General features: G+C 43.3%; 3 protein-coding genes and 1 non-coding gene across 4 annotated transcripts in view; 2 read left to right on the top strand and 2 right to left on the bottom strand.

Annotated features, from left to right (window-relative positions):
- Positions 1–16,715, bottom strand: part of TDRD9 (tudor domain containing 9) — a 105,459-nt gene extending 88,744 nt beyond the window's left edge. Inside the window, exon 1 of the mRNA XM_069490541.1 lies at positions 16,483–16,715. Within this exon, the coding sequence (XP_069346642.1) occupies positions 16,483–16,715 (233 nt within the window). The remainder of the gene's footprint in view (positions 1–16,482) is intronic.
- On the top strand, positions 5,369–7,605 carry RD3L (RD3 like). The gene is made up of 3 exons (XM_069465323.1): positions 5,369–5,807; positions 6,240–6,545; positions 6,916–7,605. Exons 2-3 carry the CDS (start codon positions 6,247–6,249, stop codon positions 7,211–7,213), a joined length of 597 nt encoding a protein of 198 aa, XP_069321424.1. The 5' UTR covers positions 5,369–5,807; positions 6,240–6,246; the 3' UTR covers positions 7,214–7,605.
- A 2,277-nt stretch (positions 16,716–18,992) lies between the features above and the next one.
- On the bottom strand, positions 18,993–19,116 carry LOC138381136 (U8 small nucleolar RNA). The gene has a single exon (XR_011233066.1). It is a non-coding gene; the product is annotated as a U8 small nucleolar RNA (small nucleolar RNA).
- Positions 19,117–22,005: 2,889 nt separating this feature from the next.
- ATP5MJ (ATP synthase membrane subunit j) lies at positions 22,006–25,935 on the top strand. Its single transcript, XM_069465322.1, has 4 exons — positions 22,006–22,079; positions 23,931–24,054; positions 24,789–24,812; positions 25,520–25,935. Exons 2-4 carry the CDS (start codon positions 23,931–23,933, stop codon positions 25,546–25,548), a joined length of 177 nt encoding a protein of 58 aa, XP_069321423.1. The 5' UTR covers positions 22,006–22,079; the 3' UTR covers positions 25,549–25,935.
- Positions 25,936–26,146: the final 211 nt, after the last annotated feature.

Genomic DNA, 26,146 nt, shown 5'->3' with positions numbered 1-26,146 from the left:
GCTCTACACCTGTAAAATACTAACTCTCCGTTCTCTACCCTCAGCCCCTACAGACACCGTTTTGTTTTCCGTCCCTGTTATTTTAAGTACTCTAGGTATGTCTTATAAGTGGAACCATACAGTATTTGTCCTTTTGTGACTGGCTTATTTCACTTGGCATGTTTTCAAGGTTCATCCATGTTACAGCATGTGTCAGAAATTCTTTCCTTTTTAAGGCCAATACTCCACTGTATGGACAGACCCATTTTGCTCATCCGTTCATCTGTCAATGGACACTTGGGTTGCTTCCACATTTTGATTATTGTGAATAATGTTGCTACACACCTGGGTACGCGAACCTCTCTTGAAGACCCTGCTTTCAATTCTTTCGGATATATCCAGGGGAATTCCTGGATCATATTGTAATTCAGTTTAATTTTTGGAGGAACCATCATACTGTTTTCCACAATGGCTATACCATTTTACATTCCCACCAAGAGTTCCAATTTCTCCACATCCTTGCCAACATTTGTAATTTTGGTTTTTTCTTTTTTTATAGTAGCCACTCTAATGGGTATAAGGCTGTATTCTAATTGTAGTTTAGATTTGTATATCACTAATGATTAGTGATGATGAGCATCTTTTTATGTGATTATTGCCCATCTGTATATCTTCTTTGGAGAAATATCTATTCAAGTCCTTCGCCCATTTTCGAATCAAGTTGCTGGCCGGGCACAGTGGCTCACGCCTGTTATCCTAGCAATCTGGAAGGCCAAGGCAGGAGGATCACTTGAGCTCAGGAGTTTGAGACCAGCCTGAGCAAGAGTGAGACCCTCGTCTCTACTAAAAATAGTAAAAAATTAGCCAAGTGTAGTGGCACATGCCTGTAGTCCCAGCTACTCAGGAGGCTGAGGCAAGAGGATCGCTTGAGCCCAGGAGTTTGAGGTTGCTGTGAGCTAGACTGATGCCACAGCACTCTAGCCTGGGCAACAGAGCCAGACTCTGTCTCAAAAAAAAAAAAAAATAAAATAAATAAATCAAGTTACTACTGAGTTTTAGAAGTTCTCTATTCCGTACATTAATCCCTTCTCAGATACATGATTTACAAATATTTTCTCCTATTCTGTGGGCTGCCTTTTTACTCTGTTGATAGGGTCCTTTGATATACAAATTTCTTTAATTTTCATGAAGTCCAATTTGTCTATTTTTGATTTTGTCACCTATGTCTTTAGTGTCATATCCAAGAAATCACTGCCAAATTCAATGTTGTGAAGATTTTTCCCTATGTTTTCCTCTAAGAGTTTTATAGTTTTAGGTCTTACATTTAGGCCTTTGATCTATTTGAAGTAAATTTTTGTATATGATGTAAGGTAAGGGTCCAACTTCATTCTTTCGCCCACAGATACCGAGTTTTCCCAGCACTGTCCTTTCCCCACTGAATGATCTTGGCATTCTTACTAAGAATTCTTTGACCAGGCATGCAAGGGTGTATTGCTGGGCTCTCTATTCCACTCCATTAGTCTATAGATCTGTCTTTATGCCAGTTCCACATTGTTTTGATTACTGTACCTTTGTGGTCAGGTTTGAAATCAGAAGTGTGACTCTTCCCCCTCTGTTCTTCTTTTCAAGATTGTTTTGGCTATTCAGGGTCCCTTGATAGTCCACATGAATTTTAGGATAGATTTCTATTTCTGCAAAAAACATTACTGGGATTTTGGTAGAGATTGCATTGAATCCACAGATTGTGTCGGGTGGTAATGACATCTTAGTAATATTAAGTCTTACAATACATGAATATGGGCTATGTTTCCATTTATTAATGTGTTCTTCATTTCTTTCAGCAATGTTTTGCACTCTTCATTGCACAAGTCTTTCACTTCTTTAATTTCTAAGTATTTTATTCTTTTTGATGCTATTATAAATAGAATAGCTTTATAATTTCCTGTTCAAGCTGTTCATTGCTAGTGTAAAGAAAGGCAACTGATTTTTGAGTGTTGACTTTGTGTCCTGCTACTTTACTGAATTTATTTATTAGTTCTAACAGTTTTCTGTGGAATTTTTATGGTTTTCTCTATATAAGATCATACTATCTGCAAACAGAGATAATTTTACCTCTTTCTTTTTATTTCTTTTTCCTTCCTTATTGCTCTGGCTAGAATTTTTAGTACTAGGTTGAATAAAAATGGTGAAAGCAGTCATCCTTTCCTTGTTCCTGATTTTAGAGGAAAAGCTTTCAGTCTTTCACCATTGAGTATGATGTTAGTTGCGGGCTTTTCATATGTGGTTTTTAGTATGTTGGTAGTTTGAGTGTTGGTATATTCCCAGTTTGAGTGTTTTTATATGAATACCACCCCCAGAAATGTGATTTTTAACTTAAGAAAAATGAACAATAATCCAGAACTTTTAATTCAGTAGCAAATGAATTAAAACAGAAGGATATTAGTCTCACCACCATGAAGAAAATCTTCCCTTAATTGCAATCAAATGCTGTTAAATACTATATAAGGTGGCCCTGATTATAATATATAAACTTTTATGTATGTGTGGCTCCTTAGCTTGTTCATCAAGGTTCCAGAATTTTGTTTTTCCAGACTTTTCTTTTTATGTACTTCTTTACAGATCTTAAAATTTTACATAGACACACACATATTATGAATATGGTCCTATTACACTTCGAGTCTTGTAAAATTTTATACTATTTAGCTAATAATATAAAGCCTAGAAAACCATGACCAAAAAGAAAATGATTAAAGCTTAAACTAATTAACAGTTTAAGCTTTGTCTTCTACACGAAATATCCTAATCAAGTTAAAATTCATCAGAAACAATTCATTTATTCAACTAAAATATCTGATAAACAAAATCCAATGTGCTCCTGGTTATACCTTGATAAACAGGAAAAATTAATAAAAAGGAACATCCTTACCTTGACTTACAAATATTTATGTTCTCTAGATGGTAGTAGGGGAAATAATGTAATCAGAGAACTATATTTGGTCTCTACATCAATCTAATAATCTCAGGAGATAGGACAAAAAATTTTGTTTTTTGTTTGTTTTTAGACAGGGTCTCACCTGGTTAGAGTGCCGTCAGCCTAGCTCACAGCAACCTCAAACTCCTGGGCTCAAGTGATCCTCCTGCCTCAGCCTTCCGAGTAGCTGGGACTACAGGAGCTCACCACCATGCCTGGCTGATTGTTCAAAGTAGAAACGGGGGTCTTGCTCCTGCTCAGGCTGGTCCCGAACTCCTGAGCTCAAGCTATCCTTCCTCCTCAGTCTCCCAGAGTGCTGGGATTACAGGTGTGAGCCACCATACCCAGCAGAGGATAGATCATTGATTTTTTTTTTTTTTTTTTTTGAGACAGAGTCTCACTCTGTTGCCCGGGCTAGAGTGCCGTGGCGTCAGCCTAGCTCACAGCAACCTCAAACTCCTGGGCTCAAGCAATCCTCCTGCCTCAGCCTCCTGGGTAGCTGGGACTACAGGCATGCGCCACCATGCTCGGCTAATTTTTTCTATATATTTTTAGTTGGCCAGATAATTTCTTTCTATTTTTAGTAGAGACGGGGTCTCACTCTTGCTCAGGCTGGTCTCAAACTCCCAACCTCAAAAGATCCACCGGCCTCGGCCTCCCAAGTGCTAGGATTACAGGCGTGAGCCACTCCGCCCGGCCTAGATCATTGATCTCTAAATCTCTGCTCAAAGGAAATCCTCCACCCAGAAAGGCCTTCCCTGACCTCCAGATCGAATCAGGAAAAGCACTTCAAGTACATTACATAACCCACGATGATCCGTAATTATCTTACGAGATGATTCGTGTACTTAGATTGGTACTTAGCTCCATGTGGTTAGCAACTAAGTCTGTCTTGTTCACTGCTGCACCTCAGCCCCTAACCACCCAGGCCACGGCAGACAGTCAATAATGTCTGCTGAGCGAAAGACAGCCAGCAATTACAGTGGAGGACAGAGCATAAGCTAATCAAAAAGCACTAGGAAAGAAGGAGACAACAGGAACACAGACCAGTCTTTCTGTAAGTTTAACAGCAGAGATACATAAAACCAGAATTCAAAGGAAAAGCAGGCTTAGGGGGAAATGTTGATGTTTACCCTAAAACAGAAAAAAAACAGTTTGTATTCAAGCTGGTCGCTGAAAAAGAGAACTACAATGTGGATACACGGAAAAGAGAAAGACCAAGCGTTTCAGAAGAGAGAGGCAGTTTAGCCAGAAGTGAGCAGGGTGAACACCGGGCAGGAGGCCTGGCTGAGACGACGCACTCTGGGGGCAAGCCGTTCCCAGAGGGATCACAGGAGACCACCACGGCCTTGAAGAGAAATTTGATTTATGCTCCATAGCCAATGCATTCTGATATTTTTGTTACCATTTCAGAGGGAAAAAAATTTAAGGAGTAACAAGAAGGTTATTCAAAAGAAGAAGTGGCAAGATTCATTACAATTCAGTGGTAGGACACTGCTGTCATGATAAACTTGACTCCCTGCCTTCTCCTGGCACTACACACAGTGCAGCGTGAAAACCTTCCACTTGAGGGTAACGAGTCCTGACATGCGGCTTTTCAACCCAGTGAGTAACTGGAGCTGCAGGCTGACCACGCACATCACTCTGGATCAGGCAGGACATGCAGGGCTGATGTAAACGATGTCTATTCTTCATGGCTCATTTGAAGGGAAAAGAAACGAATATTATAAAAGGAAAAGCCACTATGTAGTGGCTTAACAGAGAACTAGAAAGTAAAAGAACTTTTATACTCTGTCCACTCTTCAGCAAAAGACACACACTTGAACAGAAAATTAGCACGATGAAGACCATTACACACCAGTCCTCGCCGAAACAGTGTTTCATCTTCAGCTCCAGAAGAACACACTAAAATGATTTTCTATGATGAATTATAAGATTCTGTTTTGAACTTAGTATGTTCTGATATCTCTATTTTTTTCCTGACAACCCATTATTGCCTTATCACTGTGTTTTCAAAGAGATTATAAAGTACGTTTTAAAGTTATCTAATTCTTTATAATGTCCCGTAGCATTTCAATTTGCTTAAATATACAAATTTAACTACTTTGCAAGAAAAATCAAAATGACTTCAAAATGTCATATTTGCTAAGTATTTCACACGTGTTAATATCAGTATTCTTTGCCTATTTTGCTCAATTACAATGAGCTCTTTCAGAATTCATATTTTGCAAATAGTCAAGTCTGATCTATTTTGCCTGCTTTCCTTACAGGGGACGGTGACCTGGCTTTTAAATGGCCTGAAAGTTAAGCTGAAGAATAGGAGCAACATGGTTATTTTTAGAGCTCTACAGGCATAAAAATACAGCACTGAACTGTGACCTGCAGCTATGCACAGCAAAGCATCACATCATGCGACAATCTTCGCTTTAGCCAGGAGCGCATCCGTGGCGCTTCAGACAACTGTTCCTCATTTCATTACCAAAGACAAGTCAGGACGCATTAGGACCAGCATCCATAGCCGCTGGCATCTTTTTCAAGTAAACTAAGCTATATTCAAAAGGTGGACCATTACATAATTTGCAAAGATTAAATCGTAAGTTATTTTTGTCATTTCTTCTAGCTTACTCACAACAAGGTGAATTAATGAGCATTCTCTCCAAAGGAAGACATCACAGCCTCATTCCCAACATAGAAAGTTATTTATTTCAAATAGAGTTTCAGTGGGCAAATAAGGAGGCTCATTCCTTCAACTGAGGACAGAGCCAGGAGAACGAGATGAGCCCTAGTGAAACACGGCTTCTTCACCAGGTCAAGTAAACTCTTTCGAGACACCACGTCAGATTCATCCACTTAACAGGTAAGCTTTAAACCTTTTCTATAAAAAACGGAAAGCAGAAGTGTGTCTGTAGATAGCACTTTCCCATACATTAATATTTAAAGCCTTCCAAGAACTTTTACTAGCAAGCATTCATGCTGTTTTCACAAATTGTTCAGTCTGTAGATTATCTCTGACTTTGTACATTTAATTTCTGCTTAGCTACATAAAAATATTTTCAAAGCTTGATTTTTGCCACTGACCTAGTCAGAAATGAAAAGATTTTAATCCACGTTCTAATCCTTTTTTTTGCTTTGTTATAATTACCATGTTCTAATCTTATTCTGACCTGCATATCTAACCAGTGAAAAATTCATGCACTTTTCTAGCAAATTTATTGTAAAGAAACAAATATCTTCTCATCAGAACCATAATATTTTATGCAAATAAACAAGTGAGAAAATATTTCCATAGGCTAAAAATGCCGCTTTTTGGCTGGATGAAATGGCCAAAAAACGATTCCCACAAACCCACACACTGTCCTGGCTCAGATGTGGTGACCAAGACTCTGCTTCGGGAATTAAAATGGCACCTAAAGGAACGAGAGAGATTAATACAAGAGATTGAAAATGAACAAAAAGTGAAAAAAACAGGTGTGGATTACAACTGGCTCAGAAACTACCAGAACCCCCATACAACTATCCCAGTGACTGAACAAAGACAACTCGAAGTTCTCTGCTCACAAGTTCAACTTTGCCAAACTGGAACGATTCTCAGCAGGTAAAAAATACTATGTTGTCTTGTTATGGTATTTGCTACTGCTAAGTCTAAGTTCTTCATATATTTAGACTGGAAATTGTTTTCTATCATGTAAATTCTTTCATCATATGTATCAAATACCCAGCTACCAACATGCCTCAGGATAGGCTGAATAAAAATATCTGTTGAAATCTTACTGGTAGGAAATTTTTTTTTTAATTACATGCAAAACTTCTTTACTAGAAGAAGAATTTTAAAGCAATATGCAGATTACTCAAAAGGTGGGTGACTAACATACCAGTACTTTAAGATAAGATATACAAGTACTTTGGAGATAAACGGATACGACAAAAGAAATTTTCTGAACTAAATGTTACCACATTCCCTCTAGATTTCGAGAAGTTTTGGCAGAAAATGATGTATGGCCATGGGAGATAGTCTACATCTTCAAGCAAGTTCTGAAAGACTTCCTAAGCAGTGCTGACCAGGGGCGTGAGCAAGAGGACGCGGGGGGCGCACGCAGCGCAGGCTGTCCTGCTCGCTCTGCGATCCCCGGCGAAAGCGCCAGGGGTCCTGACAAAGATGAAATACCCACTATTTCAAGTTACGTAGACAAAAATACGAAGAACAGGCTCCCAACACTGTCACACAGAATATGGAACCTACCGTATCATTATCCATCAAGTTAAGTTACTTATAAACAGAGGGGTTTTTGTGACCATCTTAGAATCAGAACTGTTAATATTAAGAGTAAGAAAAAGTGACGTGACTTCAAGTTTCTCTGTTACAAGGTCAGAATTTAAAATTCCTGTGGATGTAATCTATGTTTTAAACAGTATTCTTTTTTAACCATTCTAAACATGTAATGTTTTCATTGAACAGTATGCATTTAACTAAAATGTTTCCTAAATATTTTGAAAAAACTGAAGTATTTTTTTATACCTCAAACACATCTCATAGGAACTAAGGCAGTATTATTTAGTATGAAGTTTAACAAATTCTGTATGAAACTCAGACATTAACCTTGACTTTCATTCTGAAAGGAAGCTATGTATGGAATAAAATAAACGGTTAATGTGAACGTTAATCTTCACAATGTAGCACTGAAATGAAGCCGACATCCCATTACGCCACCATTATTTCCAGCAGGGGATGGGAAAAGGGTCAGTGAGGGAGGAAACAAGGTGCTGTTTGGAAACTAAGCACTGCTTTATCCCAATACTCAGGTTTTTTACTAATCACAACTCTTTTAATCTCAACATTAAGGAGAAGTATAATAAAACATAGCTCTCTATTGTATCAGTAAAAATAAATGGACTGATTGAACAACATTAGTAGCTGCTACTCTCCAAGAAAAACATTCAATGCTGGTGAATAATTTAAACCTATATTATACTCACGTAAAATAGCAAAATATTTAATACATAAAATTCAACATTTCATAACTTCATTAAAACTAGGAAGCTATGCATAAGTCAGATTTTTTAATATAAGGTGCTAGAATCTTTACTAAAGGTAAAAATCCAAGAAATCTTATGTTTATAACTTTAAATTTGGAGATTAGTTTTCTTTCCTCTAAAAAGAAAAATATATATATCAAGATTAGAACTAAGAATACATTCAAAAAAACCTTCTAACTCTATTCTCTCTGCATTCTTGGCCAACTGCTATACTGTTTTCAATTGATCTCAATTTGGTCTTAAATCCCAACCACGTAATAAATGGTGTCCACTTAACCAGGATTTAATATGACAACTAAATGGAAACACAGTCCTAAGTAGATCTAAAATAAAGACATCTCTCACTCCTGTTCCCTTTGTGTCCAGTTGTTTTTTTTGTTTGTTTTTTTCCCCCCCTAAGGCAGCCCTCTGGGTACCTTTTATGTTCAGTTTTCATGATATACTACATTTGGCTTCTGCAATCACTGTAAGATTTCTTAGAATGGAAATTATTTGTGGGAGAGATTAATGCCCCAAAAAGTACACAATTGTTTATGACACAGTATCTATAGAAAGTAGCAAACATGAGTTGTAAGAAAATATTACTACCTTAATGGTGAGAACAAAATTTTCATTTTAAACAGAACCTGCAGTTTGTCTGTGAAGTCCAGTACTAGAACCTGGTAATTTCACCATACATATCAGGAAACACATGCCAAGAGGCCCAAAACATGTCATTCTCTCTCCAAGGCACCTCAAACAGCAACTGAACAAAGCCACGCCACTTTCCAGAGAGGGCCATCCTCCACACACAGGCAAAAAGAAGAGAGTTGTTTTCAATAACTCCCTTCAAGAGTTTGCAGTGACTGAATAAACCACGGACAGTTACGCCATTCCACTAGCTCAGGGTAAAATGAACCCCATGCCACGCCAAGTCACCCGCATGCAGTTATAGTTAATTTTATAACCTGGCTTTGAAAGGGAATGGAAAATCGTGGAGAATTGTGAGTTTCCATCTCTCACTCTGTTCCTGGCAGTAACCTAGCAATCATATTTCCTATGAGAGTTTTGGTATATGTAATTTAAAACTATAGTTGTTTCTACAACATCTCCAAATCAAACAGAAATTTTAACACAAATAACTTCCTGAATATTAACAGATCTACATTTTTATTATATATGGGGCCATTTATAATACCTAAAGTGGGCAAAGGAATCCCGGTCAAAGATGGGGAGAGAACTACTGGGAATGCTTCAGGAGTGCTTTATCAAGAAAAAAACAGTTTTAGTACAGTATAGCTAAAACTTTTGGCTAGACCAGTAAGAATAAATGACTCCATGTAAAAGCATTCTGCATAGTGCCTGACACATAACAGGCCCTCAAAAGTTAGATTACTGAGCTGGATGTGGCGGCGCCTGCCTGTAGTCCCAGCTTCTCAGGAGGCTGAGGCAGGAGGATCGCCTGAGCCCAGGAGTTCAAGGCTGCAGTGAGCTATGACTGTGCCACTGCACTCCAGCCTCGGCAACAGAGACCTCATCTCTAAAAAACAAACAAATCAATAAATAACAAACAGACCAAAGTCATAGAGGCTTGTTTTCTAAAAGGATAAATAAAATTCAAGAAAGGAACCAGCTAGGACCAACACACACACACACTGAAAGCACAACTCTTCAGACACTTCATCGACTAGTACTCTGTATCTCGGTAAACAACAGCATCACCTATCCACTCAAGTCTACAAGCCCAGAAATCTCAGAACCGTTCTGGTCCCCATGGGATGGGGGAGGGGCCCAAAACACAATCGCAACAAGCGCAAAGATAACTGGCAGAACTGGTCTTCAGTTATCACAAGCAAAACTCGGAAAAGAGAGGGAAAAAAGTTGAAACAGACTTAAGAGTGGGAAAGAAGGCGGGGGAGGAGGACTTCTTTAGCTGTGGAGGGCACAGAAAACTTCTCTAAGGAACAGACATTTGAACAGGGCCCCGAATGATGAGAGGAGCCTGTCTCAGGACGAGATGAGGCGAGTGAAGCGCTCCCTATGGAAGAGAATGCAGAAGCTGCATGGTGAGAGTGAGTTTGGTATCTTCAAGACAAAGAAAGGCCAATGTGGCCAGAGTGCAACAAAAGAGAGCAGCAGATTAAGTGCCAGAGGACAGCTCATTAAGCTACAACACAGTCTAAATTTTATTCTAACAGCAGTCTAGGACACAGAAAGTCGCACATGCGCTCAAAGAACATTAGGTGTGAATGTTTACTCAAGAATTTGTTCATTCAACAAACATTAACTAGCATCTATCTCATGCCAGGCATTCTTCCAGGTGCTACAACAGATTACTGGGGGGCAAGGACGAGAAGCCAAGAGACCAAAAACAAAAGGCTTTTGCAATAATCCAGGCAAGAAACGATGGTGGTTTGGTCTAGAGTGGCAAAAGTGTAAACAGCGAGAAGTACTCTTATTCTGGAACTATTTCATGATACAGTTGCCAGGATTCTGATTTTTGACGGTTTGCTTGTGTACCTACAAACACATTCACACACACACCCTTAGAGAAATCAGCTACTGCCAGAGGAGTAAGGCAGAGTTTATGATTCAGTCAAGGCAGAAGTGGATGAGGAAGTGACTCTTACCATGTCTAGAATAAGGACCTGGCATATTGTAAGCATTCAATAATTGGGACCTCCTAAGGCAGTTCATTCAAACAAATTCCTACTAGTGGTAGGTGCCGTGCCAAGAGGTGGAGATTGAGTGACAATCTGTACCTGAGATAAACTCTTATGTGGGGAAAACACATAAGATAATTCCCATAAAAATACCAGGAGACACACACGCAGGGTGCTGAGCAGGGTCTATTCAGGTGGCCTCACTCACCTGGTTCTCCTGACCCGCTGGCTGCTCATTCTCAGTCTGCTGTGCTCATTCCATCTTGTCCCCTCCAGACATTCAAGCACCCCAGGCTTGAGCCCTTGGGCCTCTTCTCTCTCCATACCCACCTACTCGGATCTGGTACCTACAGTCTGAGTGGTCTCATCTCTTCGCCTCAAAGCCTTAAACTCCCCAGCATCTAGCTCCGCCAGACTTCTTTCCGCAATTCCAGACTACCTACATTCACCACTGGCTAACAGGCATTTCAAAGTCAACACATTCAAAATCAAATTCCTGGGATTCTCCCACAAACCAGTTCCTCCTGCAGTCTCCCCTCCTCGGGCAATGGCAGCACCTTCCAGCTGCTTGGCCAGAACTGTGGTGTTTCCATGACTGCTTCCCACTCATACCCTGTATCTGCTCCAGCTACAAAGTCCTTGCCTCTACCTTAAGAATATATCCCAAATTCCACCACTGCTTTCTACCCCACCCTCCACCTTCCTGGTCAAGCTACTATCCTATCTCTTGCTTGGATGATGTATTAGAGTGTTCCACAGAAACAGAACCAACAGATGCGCTTAGAGAGATTTATTTTAAGGAACTAGCTAATGCTATCACAGAGGTGCAGACCCAAAATCTGCAGGGTAGGCCAGCAGGCTGAAGATCCAGGGAAGAGGTGCAGTCCAGGTCCAAAGGCAGTCTGCTGGAAGAATTTCTTCTAGCTCAGGGGAGGTCAGTCTTTGTTGTATTCAGGTCTTCAACTGATTGGATGAGGCCCACCCACATCAAGGAGGGTAATCTGCTTTACTCAGAGTTCAGCAATTTAAATATTAATCTCATCTAAAAAACCCCTCAGAAATATCCAGAGTAGTGTCTGACCAATTATCTGGACACTGCCACCCAGCCAAGCTGGCCCATGAAATTAACCATCACAGAGGGTATCAGACTCTTCCCTGACCTCCCAGTTTCTGCCATCAGCCCCCTTCAATCCATTCAATACAGCAGCGATCCTGTTAGAGCCAGAAGTCGCATCATGTCACAGCTCTGCTTAAAACCCCAAAGCCTCCTCCAGTGGCTCTCTCAGACGAGGCAGCAAAGTCCTCTCCGTGATTTAAGAGATGCCTCTTGATCTCCCTGTTACCTCTCACTTCATCTGCCATCTCCCGTTCAATCACTCTATTCCAGGGACACACAGTATTAACAGATACAGAGGGCTGGGCACAGTGGCTCACGCCTGTAATCCTAGCACTCTGGGAGGACAAGGCAGGAGGACTGCTTGAGCTCAGGAGTTCAAGACCAGCCTGAGCAAGAACAAGACCCCATCTCTACTAAAAATACAAAAATCAGCCGGGCATGGTGGCACGCGCCTGTAGTCCCAGCTACTAGGGAGGCTGAGGCAGGAGGATCACTTGAGCCCAGGAGTTTGAGGTTGCTGTGAGCTAGGCTGACACCACGGCACTCTAGCCTAGGCAACAGAGTGAGACTTTGTCTCAAAAAAAAAAAAATAAAATAAAGATATAGAGATGCTCCAATACTTTATCAATGGGAAAATTACCTAATAAACTAAATCTGTTAAACAGACCAAAAGGTCTTTTAAAAACATGGACTTTGTGTGTGAACAGAAACCAGGAATCCTTGGAGAGTAACAGAGGCATGTACCAAATCTACGCAAGGCCTAAACACTGAAAAGCAACAAGGCCTAAAGAAAAAGGGAGTATGTTCTGGGGTCAAACGCACCCTTCCCACAATATAACATACGTGCACTGGAACAAGGCAAGTTCCTTAACTTCTCTGAAACTCCTTGTCAGGACTGAGACTGCTCATGGTGCCTGTGTCACTTGGCACACTGCCCAACGCAGCAGGCACTCGGCTTCAGTACGACATACCAAGAGGGAAAACTGAAATAAGACAAAAGGAAATGGGCTGAAAGTAATCGCCAGATGCTGGATGTGACAGCTTTCTTTGGTGAAGCCGTCTCCAGGACAGAGAACCCTTTAAGGTGCTGAAGAGCCAAAGACACAAAAGTAAGAATTAAGCGAGAACGTCATTAGCCAGGACTTGACGTGCACTGTGGAGACAAAGTCCACCACAGGAATGACAAAGGCACCCTGGGCGGAAGGGCAAGGGGAGTGACGCGAGGCTCCCAGCCGCTGCCCGAGGACCACAGCTGCAATCCAGAGGAAAGCTGGCACCAACAACTCTGAAAAACGCTCAAAATGGCAGAACACGGCCACTAAGGTTTTCCTTTTCATACACCGAGGTGAAGAAAAGGAATGTGAGGACAAGAAAGCATAATCCACAATGAGCACAAAAGAGTAAAATACCATACCACGTGGACACGGAGAAACGGGGAAATCCATAAAATCACTGCAAGTATAATTTACAAAACTACTCACCCACTTCACCAGCACCTCCCCATGGGCGCCTGGCAAGGCTTTTGTCAGGGAGAAACTCACGCTGGGACCCCACAAGGGCCCGCACCCACTCACACAACTCTTACCTATGACACAGACTGGTATTTTCTATTTCTTCTCTTTTTCTTAATGCCGGTGGTCACTACTCATTAAGCTGATTTAACAATGCTCTCCTAGACTGGACTCCAGGGATGGAATGCAAACCAATCTTTCCCGTGAGCCCTACCAAACACATTGCCCTGTGCGATACCCTATGCTTACAAAAGCCTGCTTTCTGCAACGGCAAATGCTTTCTTGCTGGTATCAAAACCTTACTCAAAACTCAGTTCCTTTGCTGGAAAGACATTTAACAAGTACTTGATCATCCACTGTACGCCAGGTTCGTGGGTGAGCTCAGCCTGCATCTGAATCCCAGCTCTCCCACTGTCAGACAGTGCCGTCACAACAAATCACTGCAAATTCAGCAGCGTAAAACACACAAATTTACTACCTCACAAGTTCAGGTGGACTCAACTGGGTCCTCTGCGTAGGGTCTAAGGCCAAAAGCAAGTTGGCCACAATCCGTTCCCTGCAACTGTAGGACTGAGGTACCCATTTCCTTACCAGCTGTTAGCCGGGATCTTTGCTCCTCACTACCCACATTCCTTTCCATGTGCCCCCTTCTAGCAACACATTTCAAATCTCTAACTCTAGTCTAAGAAAGTTTTCTGCTCTTCAGGGCTCATGTGATTAGACTGGGCCCACTCTGGTAATCTAGGCAATCTCCCTATTTTAAGATCTGTAACCTTAACTACATCTGCAAAATCCCTTTTGCCATGTAACACTGCATATTAACAGTTCTAGTGGACATCTTGGTGGTGGGGGGTCATTCTGCCTATCATGACAATTTGCTACAGGAACTTGGGTAAGTCACTTTACTGTCCCAAGCCTATTTCTTAATAATGCCATCAACCTCAAAGCGTTATTGTGCTGATTAAATAATGTAGCTACATTTAGTTGAGTGCCTACTACATGCTAGAAACTCTGGCACTGGATCTACACGTGTGTAGAGCCATAGAAGTCACTTGCAGAGGAAAGTGATCTAAGCCAGCACTTTTCACAGGCCAATGTTGTTTGCCTGCCTCTCACTAGTTAAGTACTAAAGTTAAAAATGTTTATGGCAATTTCACAAAGTAATTTTATATATGTCAAATCTAATAATTAAAAAAGGGGCTTATATTTTGTCTTTTTTCATTTCATTGCTCTGAAAATTCATTTTTGTTGATTTTACAAAAAGTCTGAGTCCATGAAAGATTGGAAATTTTTAAAACTGGTCCTTGGTAGCTACAATGACATTTAAATCTATACTTTTAGTTTCTGACAAGTTGAATAATAATTTGCTTCCAATATCACAATGAGTTACTTAAAAGCAATGCCTTCTGTTACATTAAGTCTAAGAAGTAGCAGAAGGCGGGGCGCGGTGGCTCACGCCTGTAATCCTAGCACTCTGGGAGGCTGAGGCGGGTGGATCGCTCGAGGTCAGGAGTTCAAGACCAGCCTGAGCAAGAGCGAGACCCCATCTCTACTAAAAATAGAAAGAAATTATCTGGCCAACTAAAATATATATAGAAAAAAAATTAGCCGGGCATGGTGGCGCATGCCTTGTAGTCCCAGCTACTCGGGAGGCTGAGGCAGGAGGATTGCTTAAGCCAAGGAGTCTGAGGTTGCTGTGAGCTAGGCTGATGCCACAGCACTCACTCTAGCCTGGGCAACAAAGCAAGACTCTGTCTCAAAAAAAAAAAAAAAAAAAAAAAAGAAGTAGCAGAGTATTAAGCAGGGGAGGTGGCCTATAGGATCAATTACCAGAGTAATCCAAGGAAATAAAGTGTGCAAAACTATAAACAAAACAGCTACTCTAAAGGTACACAGGAGTCTCTTTGTCCCCTTTACACCTCTAAGAAACAAAACAAATTTACCAAAGATCTCAAGGTTGCACCTGAAAGGACAATACAAAGGCTTGAAGAAACCCTGGAAAACCAGACCCATACGCTGGGCCTATCCATCAAGTCAGATGTGACCAACAAACAAGAGTAACTTAAATTTTTTAAAAAACCACCCTCTGAGGTGTACAGGGTGTTGAACTTGGGAGTTGGGCGGGAGTGGTGGAGATACTCCAAGCTGGGGGTACTTCCCACACTGGCCGTCTTTAAAGAGGGAGCAGGTGTTTCTGCTCACCAAATCTAGGTCTCCTAAAAGCAGAGGGTAGCCACCCTTTTGCCTTTTTACTTCCACCAAAATCCCGTGACCAGAATGACTGCCAGCAGCTACTTAAGTCAGACAATAGAGAAAGGAGGAAAGTTCATGCACCTGAACAGAGATTCGGCGTTCACACTCCTTGGTATTTACCCCAATGAGTGGAAAACTTACGTCCACACAAAAACTGGCACACAAGTTTATTCATAACTGTCAAAACTTGGAAGCAAACACGATGTCTTTCAGTAGGTGAATGGATAAACTGTGGTACATCCACACAGGGAAATATTAATCAGTGCTAAAAAGAAACACGCTAACTAATCTTTTGATATGGAGGAACCCTGAGTTATACTAAGTGAAAGCAGCCAATCTGAGAAGGCCACCATACTGTATGATTCCAACGAGACAACAGTATTGAAAAGGCAAAATTATGGAGACACTAATATTAATAGAAAGACCAGTGGACATCTTGGGGGCGGGTTCCAAGTTTGGGGGGGAGAACGAGTAAGTGGAGCACAAAGGATATTTAGGGCGGTGCAACTCTTGTGTCTGATACTGTAATATAACGGCAGACACATGTCACCATACGTTGGTCCAACCCCATGGAAATACAACACCCAGAGTGAACTCTAACGTAAACTGGGCACCGCGGGCAACCACAATGCATCATAGCGGTTCACCTACTGTAGCGAAGGCACCAAACTTACGCAGATGTTAATAGGGGAAACTGTGGCAGGGAAACGGGTATATAGGAACTCTAACTCTGCTCTGAAAATCTAACACTGCTGCAAAAAATAGAGTCTATTGATAAAAAAAATTTAAAAACTGAACAAAATTCCAGCTCAGCTTCCGATAGGGAACCGCGGGACAAACACCCGAAAGGCTCACGCGCCAGGTCTCGGGTCGGGCAGTGGGGACCCGCTTTCCTGGGGGCAGGCGAGTCTGGGCAGGCCCAGCCCTCGAGGCCAGCGCCCTGCTCAGCCGCACCGGCCGCCCGTGTCCTCCTACCTCCCGAACGCCGCTGCCGGCCGCGTCGGGGCCGGGGCCGGGGCCGGGGCCAGGGCCTGGGCCGGGGCCGGGGCTGCGGGGCTGGACCCCGGGGCCGCGTCCTTGCGCGGCGCTTCCTCCCGGGCCGCCTCGGCCGGGAAGGCGGGCGGCGAGCCCAGCAGCTCCACATTCGTCACGGTCTTGCCGATGGTGAACCAGTCGTTGATCTGGTCGACGGTGAGTTTGCGAAGCATGCTGGAAGCCAGGCGGCCGCGCCGCCTCAACCGCCCGGCGCCGCGGCGGCAACAGGCCACCGCCGGAAGCCCGCGCAGCCCCGCCCCGCTCGAGGCCGTCCAATCAGAGCGCGCCGCGCGCCAGGGGCGGCTCCACCCGCACGTGCGACACACGCCGCCGGTCTCGCGCCCTCGACCCCGCCCCGCCGCGCGAGGCCTGCCGGGAGGTACCGCCTCTCCGCATGGCCTCGCGATATCTGCAAGGAGACGCTGCCGCTCGGCCGCACCGCGCTTGGGTCGGGCCGTGACTGTCTGTGGCCGGCAGGAAGGCTTCAGCCACCGTGGCTGTCCTGGAAGTCGGTTTGATACGAGTCCCTCCCGTCGCTCCCTGCCCTCGCGGCCTGAGCGTTACTGCGTGTGAGATTTGCGCACTTCAGGCGGGCCTGCTGTGTGCCTGGCCCAGTGCGGGGCCTCAGGGCGGCCGTGGAAGGCAAACCAAGAGGGGCGTTGTGCTTGTACTGGAGAGGCACACGGCTGCTGAGCCGGGCATCACGCACCTCATTTGGGAGGAGAAGGGCAAGGAGAAGGTCAGGGAAGTCTTCCTGGAGAAAACGACGCCTAGGAGGACCCTTGAAGGTTAGCCAGGAATAAGCCGGGCCGATGTGACAGGGGAAGGTAGTCCATGATGACCAGCCCGAATGGCTGAGTTGAGGACCTGGACGAAGTTCTTTGGAGCCAGAACGTAACTGAATTCATCTTCCTTTGTAAACCTACATCTCAGATGGCAGTGTCTGACCCACAGCTGGACCAAAACAGCTGTGGGCAGGAGGTGCAGATGTGGAAGTCATCAGCAAATGGATGGTGGTTAAAACGCCAAGAGTGCCTAAAATGATCCATGCCAACCTCTAGAAGAGTGAGACCCGGATGCAGTGGCTCACACCTGTAATGCCAGCACTTTGGGAGGCCAAGGTGGAAGGTTTACTTGAGGCCAGCCTGGGCAACATAGAGAGACTCCATGTCTACAAGAAATAAAGAAAAAAAATTAGCCAGGTGTGGGTGTGCCTGTAGTCCTAGCTACTTGGGAAGCTGAGACAGGAAGATCTCTTGAGCCCAGGAGTTTGAGGCTGCATTGAGCTATGATGACATCACTGCACTCCAGCCTGGGCAACAGAGCAAAACCCTGTCTCCACCCCCTCCCCCGCCCCCGGCAAAAAAATGAGGGTGGGAAACAGAACTCTAGCAAACATCCTGAAAGGAGTTGATAGCAAAGTTTACAAAGGCAGGAAACAGGGAGTCCGAAGACAGAGATAACTGCCTGCCCTCAGTGCCCAGGGCAATGTTTGGCCTGTGTGGGCTCTCAGGAAAGAGCCATGTGCATAAGTACAGAAAGGTTGTAAAGAACAACAACGTGAAGCCCAAGCAGTTAAGGACTGAAAAATGCCCAAAAGAATGGCAAAGAAGAGGTCAGCTTGAGCACAGTGCAGACAGAAGGCAGACCGGGTAGGGTTGAGCTATTGGTGTCTCAAAAAATGAACCCAGCATGATACCAAGCCAGGAGTACCAGCTCTAAATCCTCACCCCACCGCTAATATAATGAGCTCTGGGCCTCACAGTCCTACTTTTCCAAAACTACAGCCTCTCAAAAGTGTCCCCAATAGGCTTGGTACAGTGGCTTACACCTGCCTAGCACTCTGGGAGGCTGAGGCAGGAGGATGGCTTGAGGTCAGGAGTTCAAGACCAGCCTGAGCAAGAGTGAGACCCCATCTCTACTAAAAGTAGAAAATATTAGCTGGGCATGGTGGTGCGTGCCTGTACTCCCAGCTACTTGGGAGGCAAGAGGATCACCTGAGCCCAGGATTTTGAGGTTGCTATGAGCTATAATCATGATGACACTGCACTCTAGCCAGGCAACAGAGGGAGACTGTCTCAAAAAACCAACTGTCCCCAACACACTTTTTGGCAGGGGAAAAGAATTTGTTTTTCAATAAATAAGAAAAAAGGTAATCGTAAGCTCATTAAGACTCACAGTATACCACTTAGCATTGATGGAAAATATTGCAAATTCATACTTTATGTGAAGGCTAGGACATAATTCTAAATTTCACAAGATATGTTGAAACCACCTGAAGCAACTCCAGAACTCACTGACATTTATTTTTCCTAGTATGTCGCTGTTCCCACATGCTATCATCCTTTGTCAATATCACAGTGAATACATTTTTAAGTGAAAGGTGCCTTTTGTTTCACACAAACATTTTCTGGGGGGCATTTTCTTGTGTTTTTCCCCCCTTAGGAAGAATCAGTTAGGAGCAATCAGAGTGATTATGCAGAGACACATAATAAAGTATGATGCAAACTCCAATCATCATTTGCTAATCCGCCCTCCATAAGGAGAACTGGTAAGGATTAGCCCATCTGATGATGGGGGGGGGGGTGTGCCATTTTCTATCTTCTTTGATCTTTTTGGACTACTATCTAACCCTTTCGAGTTGTGAGTTTTTAACTGCAATCTAAGGACACTGTCTTGATGCTTCTTCAGTTTGGGATTTGTTCCCATTTAATTGCCATTTTCCTGTCTAAACACTAGCTAACATTCTGTGTCATCAGAGACTGAATGGCTTTGGGACCCTTTCATTTGATTCAGTAGTTCTTGGTGCTCCTTACTCTGCCCAGCTCATCTTGCATTCCTGTCCACAAAGTCCACAGTTAAAAGGGACAGCTTGACATTAGCAGTTCTTAATAGATGTATGCCATGAGCATACATGTATGCCAGAGCACATGGGGAGGCCACTGAACTCCTAGTGGGCCTTGGTATTTTGGGGAGGTTTTGCATTTTTGCATTCACCAAGCAGCTTGAGCTGCAGACCAAGGGGAAAGAAACAGCTGAGAGCAATTACAGATGATGTTGGTGCCAGATGTGACAGCGATTTGGCTGCAACATCTGTCAACCCATTGATCTGGCTGGCTAGGCAGGTGTCCCCTTCCTCCCTCACCACTCCTTGTGTGTCCCTCCCGAAGCTGCAAGTTCGGTCAAAGAGGACGACCCTCCCTGACAGAGGAGGACCATTCTTTGGTTAAGGGTATATGAGTAGCTGCACTCCCCTGCTAGAACCTCCAAACAAGCTCACAAACGATGTTGGTGGCATTAAGCAGCACTCTTGATGAAGGCAGAAGCTGTGCTCAGAGTACCTTCATGTCTTCTCTGACCCTCCTGGCCACAAAATCCAGCTTTCTACACTTTGGATAAATCTGCTGGGGTGCCTTTTCCATAAACATTTTGGGTTTTATAAAAGATGCTTTTTGTAGAATGTTTTGGATTTTAAATTAAGACATTAAAAGTCTGTTGATCTCAAGTCTACTCAAAAGCTCTGTCTAGAATAGCTTGTGATGATGTTCTTCCTTAAGTTTTTCATAAGTGTTTGTTGTCCTCAACAGTTTTCTAAGTCATTATAAGTCTAAAACATTTTAAGATAGTGGTTCTCAAACCTGGTCTTAGTCTCAGGACCACTTTACACTCTTGAAAGCCAGATGCAGTGGCTTGCACCTATAGTCCAAGTGACCTGGGAGACTGAGACAGTAGGATAGATTGAGCCAAAGAGTTCAAGGCCAACCTGGGCAAGATAGCAAGACCCTCAACTCTAAAGAAAAATAACTTTCTAAATAATTGAAAACTAAAGAGCTTTTGTTTATATGGGTTATATCTACTTTATTAGAGATGACAACTAAGAAATGTTTTATTATTAATTCATTTTAAAATAACAGCAATAAACCTATTTGATGTTGAAGAGCTCATTTTCATGAAAAGTCACTCTAGTTTCCAAAAAAGAAATTTGTGTGAGAAGAGTGACACTTTTACATTTTGAAAATTTCTTAATATCTGGCTTAATGGAAGACAGCTGGATTCTCAAATCTGTTCCTGTATTCATTCTGTTGTGACATGACAAAACACATAGCTTCTGGAAAACTCCACGGTACACTCGTGAGAAAATCCTAGTGAAAAAGACAAATAATATCTTAACATTCTGATACAAATAATTTTGGCCCCCCAGGGCCCTTGGAAACCTCCAAACCACACTTGGAGAACTGCTACCCTAAGATGGCGAGCTTTTCAAGTTTTGCATGCAGCTTCATCTGATCCTAGGCTTTCTTCCCTTTGAAGCAGGACCACGTTCATTGCTCTCCATCTTTCCATCTAAGCTCCTTTTCCTTCTGTCTGAACAATGAACGTTAATATTTCTTTTTCTGTAGATCTGCTGGTGATTATTCCCTCATTCTTAGTTTGTCCAAAATTGTCTTTATTTCATCTTCTTTACTTAATGACAATTTCCCTACGTATAGAATTCTAGATTGGCAGTTATTTTCTTTGAGATTTTCTCTGTCTTTAGTTTTCTGTGGTTTTATTGTGAGGTCTCAAGGTGTTGATTGATTTTCATTTATCTGCCTGTTTAGTTTCTGTAAGGCTTTTTGAATCTTTTGGGGTTTTTTTTTTATCACTTTAGGAAAATTCTCATCCAGCCATTAACTCTTCAAATATTTCTGCCACACCTGTCTGTCCTTTTTAAGACTCCATTACCCATTTGATGGACTTTCTTGCTATATCCTTCTATGCTTCTGAATGGTTTCTTCTAAAGTATCTTGCAATTCGTTAATTCTATAACTGTCTAATCTTCCGCCAAACCCATCCAGTTTTTATTTGGCTACTTTTAAATCATCTAAGTGGTTTTGTTTTTTACAATTTCTACTTTTCTGCTGAAATTTTCAAATTTTTTTATTTCCTTAAACATAGCATGCTTATTTTTAAAGACTGTGTCCGTTAGGTCCATGTCTGGAGCCCCTGTGAAGTTTTATATTGTCTGTCGAGAAGAATTAATATGCACAGAGTAACAAAAAAGTTGACAATACAAAGGGAAGTGGCAAGACACAGCTCTGAGATGGGAGATTTGCCTTCTGTGCCTTTAACATACCGAGGAAAGAGGGTCACTTTTAGGTTGACCAACCCATTCGGTTTGCCTAGAACATGCCAGGTTTCAGCGTTGGAAGTCCCGTATCCCGGAAAACCCATCGGTCCGGGGAGAATCTGGACCGGGAGGCGCCCTATTGTGACACACACACGCACGCCCGCCCCGGGCCTCTCGAATACCCCAGTCCCTTCCCGGTGCTCCTCCGCCTTCGGCTCCCAGGCCAGCAGTCCTGTCTGCGGCACCAGGGCGGCCGCCGGGGGCGCTGTGGTGCGCAGGCGCAGCCTGGGAGGCGCTCTGGCCTTGTGGCGTCACTGTTCATTCCGCCTTCCCGGCAGCCCCCGCGCCGCGCCTGCGCATGCTGTGACCTTTCCGGACGTTGACTGTGGGTCTGTGTTACGTCCCGATCCGTTGGTCTGGAGCCGAGGTGAGTGCGGCGACCCAGTCCCGGCCGCGGGGCTCTGGGCAGCCGGGACCGTGGAGGGAGAAGGACGGTGAGCGGCGGGGGCCGCGGGGCTCGGGCCTCCTTGGTCCCCGCTGACCTTGGTTGGGGTCCAACCCTTCCGCCAGCACACGCCTGCTTTCTGCCTGGCCTCCCGCGCCGTCTCGGGAGGTGTTGCCTAGGCCTGCCTTACGCTTTTCTCCTTGGCATGAACGCACTTAATGCACCGGTGTTACCGTGCGCTTTTGACCAGGAGCGTACAGTGGCCTGGAGAGGGTACGCAGCTAGTTAGTTATGAAGCTAGAATCCGAGCCAAGAATTTTCATCCCTAGTGCCTTCTCTCCTTTACATGTCAAGATTCCTTGCAACACTTACCCTCCAAGTTATACTGTACATATGACAAGGCCTTGGGAGAGAGGAAAAGGGAACAAAACGGGATCAAATGGTGACGATCAAAATTGTATGGAACTCACACTAAATCCCAGTTTGTGGCTTAACCGGTCAGACATTTCCTATTTCCAGTGTGAGTTTTGGTAGTAGTCTGTTAATTTAATGTGCCAAAACCTTGAAGACTTGAAAGAATACAGCACTCACCCGTTTGACCTTCGAGTAGGATGGGCTTCTAAAGGATCTGGTACTGTAAAACTGACACAGCTGGGGAATGTAGCTGGACAGAATGGACTCAGGTGGAAGTAGGAGCCCTCATTTTATTAAATATTGGGAACATGTCACTTTTCCAGCCAAATAGGACAACTCTAGCCAAAAGGAAAGTCAAGGAAAAAGCAGGAGAAGTTAAGTATTTGCAATATACTGTATAGCAGCCCCCTACTTTATTGGGGACCAAAGGTAATTTTGAGTAAAGAGACAATCCCAGGGTGCTGGGCCAGGAGCACATTATCACCGTAACTGAAGTTTCTTTGGTCCCTTTTACAGCCTTTGCACCCTCCTGGTTTACTTCACGCTTTTCAAGATCTCATAGAATCCCAGTGGCTCAGTGCTATTGTCAGCAGCTGGGCATTTGTAGCAGTTCTTTGTGTTACTGCCGTGATTGTTTAACTGAATTCTCACTTGGCAGCGTTACTGCAGCCAAAGCATTTTCCAAGTGAAACGAGAGGTACCTAGAGCTAGTCATTCCTGTCAACTATTTGAATAACTGTAGTTTAACGGACTACTTCATATGTTACAAGGCCTCTTGAAATAAAGATGAGGGCATCTAATTTTTGGGTCTGTGTTCAATTGTAAAAGTAACCAAAAGTGTTACTTTGAGACCTGCACATAAAAGCAAACTAAGTTCAGAATTTAATGGCCTTTCCCAATCAAATCAGTAGTTCAGTAATTATTTTTATTGATTAAATAAGTTCTGTCATAACTGGCAGCTCTTATGGAGTGATCTCATCTTATGCCATCTGTTTTTTGTATTTAGCAATAGACGTCAGGACTGAGACATAGGTGAGCAAAGTGAGCCCAGGTGCAGAGATGTGTTTCACAAGGAAGTCACCATGCCCTCACCATGTTCTTTCAGCTTTGAACGCCAACAGTTTTTAACGTGATGATGAGAACATACTAGTGTTTGCATTTAGAAGTTAAAATAGTGGTGTGCGTTTGGGGGCAGAGCATAAGTGGAGGACAGCCTCCGGGAGGGCGAATAGGCTAGATGAACTCTGGGACGTGAGGAATGAGAGGGCCAGGAGCCCCACGTGCGAGTGGGGCTGGGCCTAGCACACGGGAGGCTCCCTGTTGGGTAGTAAGGGGACAGACAATTGAACTTTAAAAATGAACATCTTTCACCAGTTAAGTTTAGGTGATCATAATTTTTATTACTGTGTTCACTTTCAGATGCTTCAAAGCATTATTAAAAATGTGTGGGTCCCCATGAAACCCTACTATACCCAAGTTTACCAGGAGATCTGGATGGGAATGGGCCTGATGGGCTTCATTGTTTATAAAATCAGGAGCGCAGGTGAGTTTCTTTATGTTTGATTCATTTGTGGTCATGAAGAAAACATTTTCAAAAAGAATCACATTTCACATTATAAAGGAGCTGTGGTTCTTAACTGGGCATGAACATCAGAACCACCTGCGGTACTTTGTGAAAATACAAGAAGCACATGTCAGCCACAAAACACATTTGAGGACAGCTGGAGAAGTTTGAACAAGAGTTTGGTATCAGGGAATTGTGAATTTTCTTAAGTGTGACAGTTATATTACAAATACATAGGAGGTGTCCTTCGTTTTAAGAGATGAAGGCTGAAATGTTTAGGGGTATGGTGTCATGGTATGTGATGTTTTATTGTACCTTTTCAACAATTCTGAATATTTGAAATTTTTTCATAATAAAATTTGGAGGGGAAGATTACCGATTTGGTTCTCAGGAGAGCAGAGATAAGGCCCAGTCACATATTAGTAAGCCATTGATTAAAAAGAGGAAAGAAAGAAGAAAACTTTAAACTGCAGTGCTAGAATTTAGGGTGCAGTGGGGAGCAACGAGCCCTGCAAATTCGGAAGCGGTCTCAGTTGTGCATGCAACATCTTTGGGAGAAATGTTACCACTTCTTTGCTGAGACTGCCGCCATAACTGTCCTGTTTTCGGAAAGTTTCCTGTAATTGTTTTACCTAAGCTATGAAGCCTTCGGCCAAATGTTAATTTTGGTAAAGCATTGTTAATGACCAAATTTTTTCTTCCTTTTATTTTAGATAAAAGAAGTAAAGCTTTGAAAGGTAAGATTTTTCCCTCTTAAAATGGTTAGGGAATGAAAAACACCATCATATCTTTTCGGGACAAGGTATATCATTGTTCTGAATTGAAATTGATACCTGGTTCAGTAAATAGATATAACGGAAACGCGTCAGAACATGAATTTGCTATACTTGCTGGAAAAGAGAATTCTCAGTTTCTGCTTTTTATAGTCTAAATGTTAAAAACCATTGCTCACCTTCTTGGGTCAAGTAAAACTTCCAAGAAAAATGGATTAACCCGAGATAGCTTATGCTACCAGTAGGGAGCACAAGTTAACTGTGCGAACATGCTGTCCTGTAAAATTCCCTAATGGCGTGTTCTTAATGTGTTTTGGAAGAAAGCACCTTGTAAATTTATGCCTTAGAGCTAGACATTTCATCACTTTGTTTCACCAATGACAGTGAAACTTTGGTCATGTGAGTCTTACGCACACCCAGGACTGGCTTCCTGAGCTTTGAGGAAGGGATTTCCCTGCCCCTCACCTTTGCCCCTGTGGGTGAGCTGCTGCGTTTGTGCCCACCTGACACAAACCCTCAAACACACCGGGTGTTCTGGGTGGAAAGAATCCTCCGTGCTTTTGTACAGTATTGAAGAATGTCATTTATACTTGTTGACTTGTTGATGCTTAATAAACTACACTCACTTTGCTCCTTCCTAAATTGTATCTGTTATCCATCTCTTTCAAAAGCTCCCGCACCTGCTCGTGGTCATCACTAACCAGCCTCACGTGGAGTGCACAAGAGGGGGAACGCCAGTCTGCCTGTAGATCTCAGCAAGCTGTGTTAGATGGGAACATGGACCATCCCTGTACACGTGTATAAGTGCCGTCTACTTTGGCATGAATAAATGTGTCTGTGAGATGTACCACACCTGGGACTGCTTCAGTGTGTCCCCGCCCAGCTCCCTCCTGTGTGCCAGGCTTACTCGAGTAGATCACTTGTAATGCAGGTGAATTTCAGATGAAATCAGACTCTGACTGAGCCGTTCATGGTTAGAAGCCCGAGGAACTGAAGGGTAAATATCTCAGTTGTCACCAGAGTTGGTGATCAGGATCTAGAAACTCACGTTCTGCTGCTCAATAAATGTTTGTTAAACATGATTGTGCTACCTCTGGCCTGAGCCTCTGCTTTCTCATTTGGAAAATGGAGATGTTAATTGTGTAAGTTCTAACTTAGAGTTAGAGGATCAACAGGAGAAGGGATGGGAAAGCATTTTTTATGCGTTTCACTTTTTTCTTTTCCCATGAAACTCACTCATTGTTGGCTGTGGACTCAAAATGAGGAGCACCCTTTATCCTTGGGAGCTGGTGTGCAGG

This window comes from Eulemur rufifrons, chromosome 2 (genome assembly GCF_041146395.1).
Source record: "Eulemur rufifrons isolate Redbay chromosome 2, OSU_ERuf_1, whole genome shotgun sequence".
In the NCBI taxonomy this organism is placed as follows: domain Eukaryota; kingdom Metazoa; phylum Chordata; class Mammalia; order Primates; family Lemuridae; genus Eulemur; species Eulemur rufifrons.
This window is presented reverse-complemented; position numbering and strand designations above follow the sequence as displayed.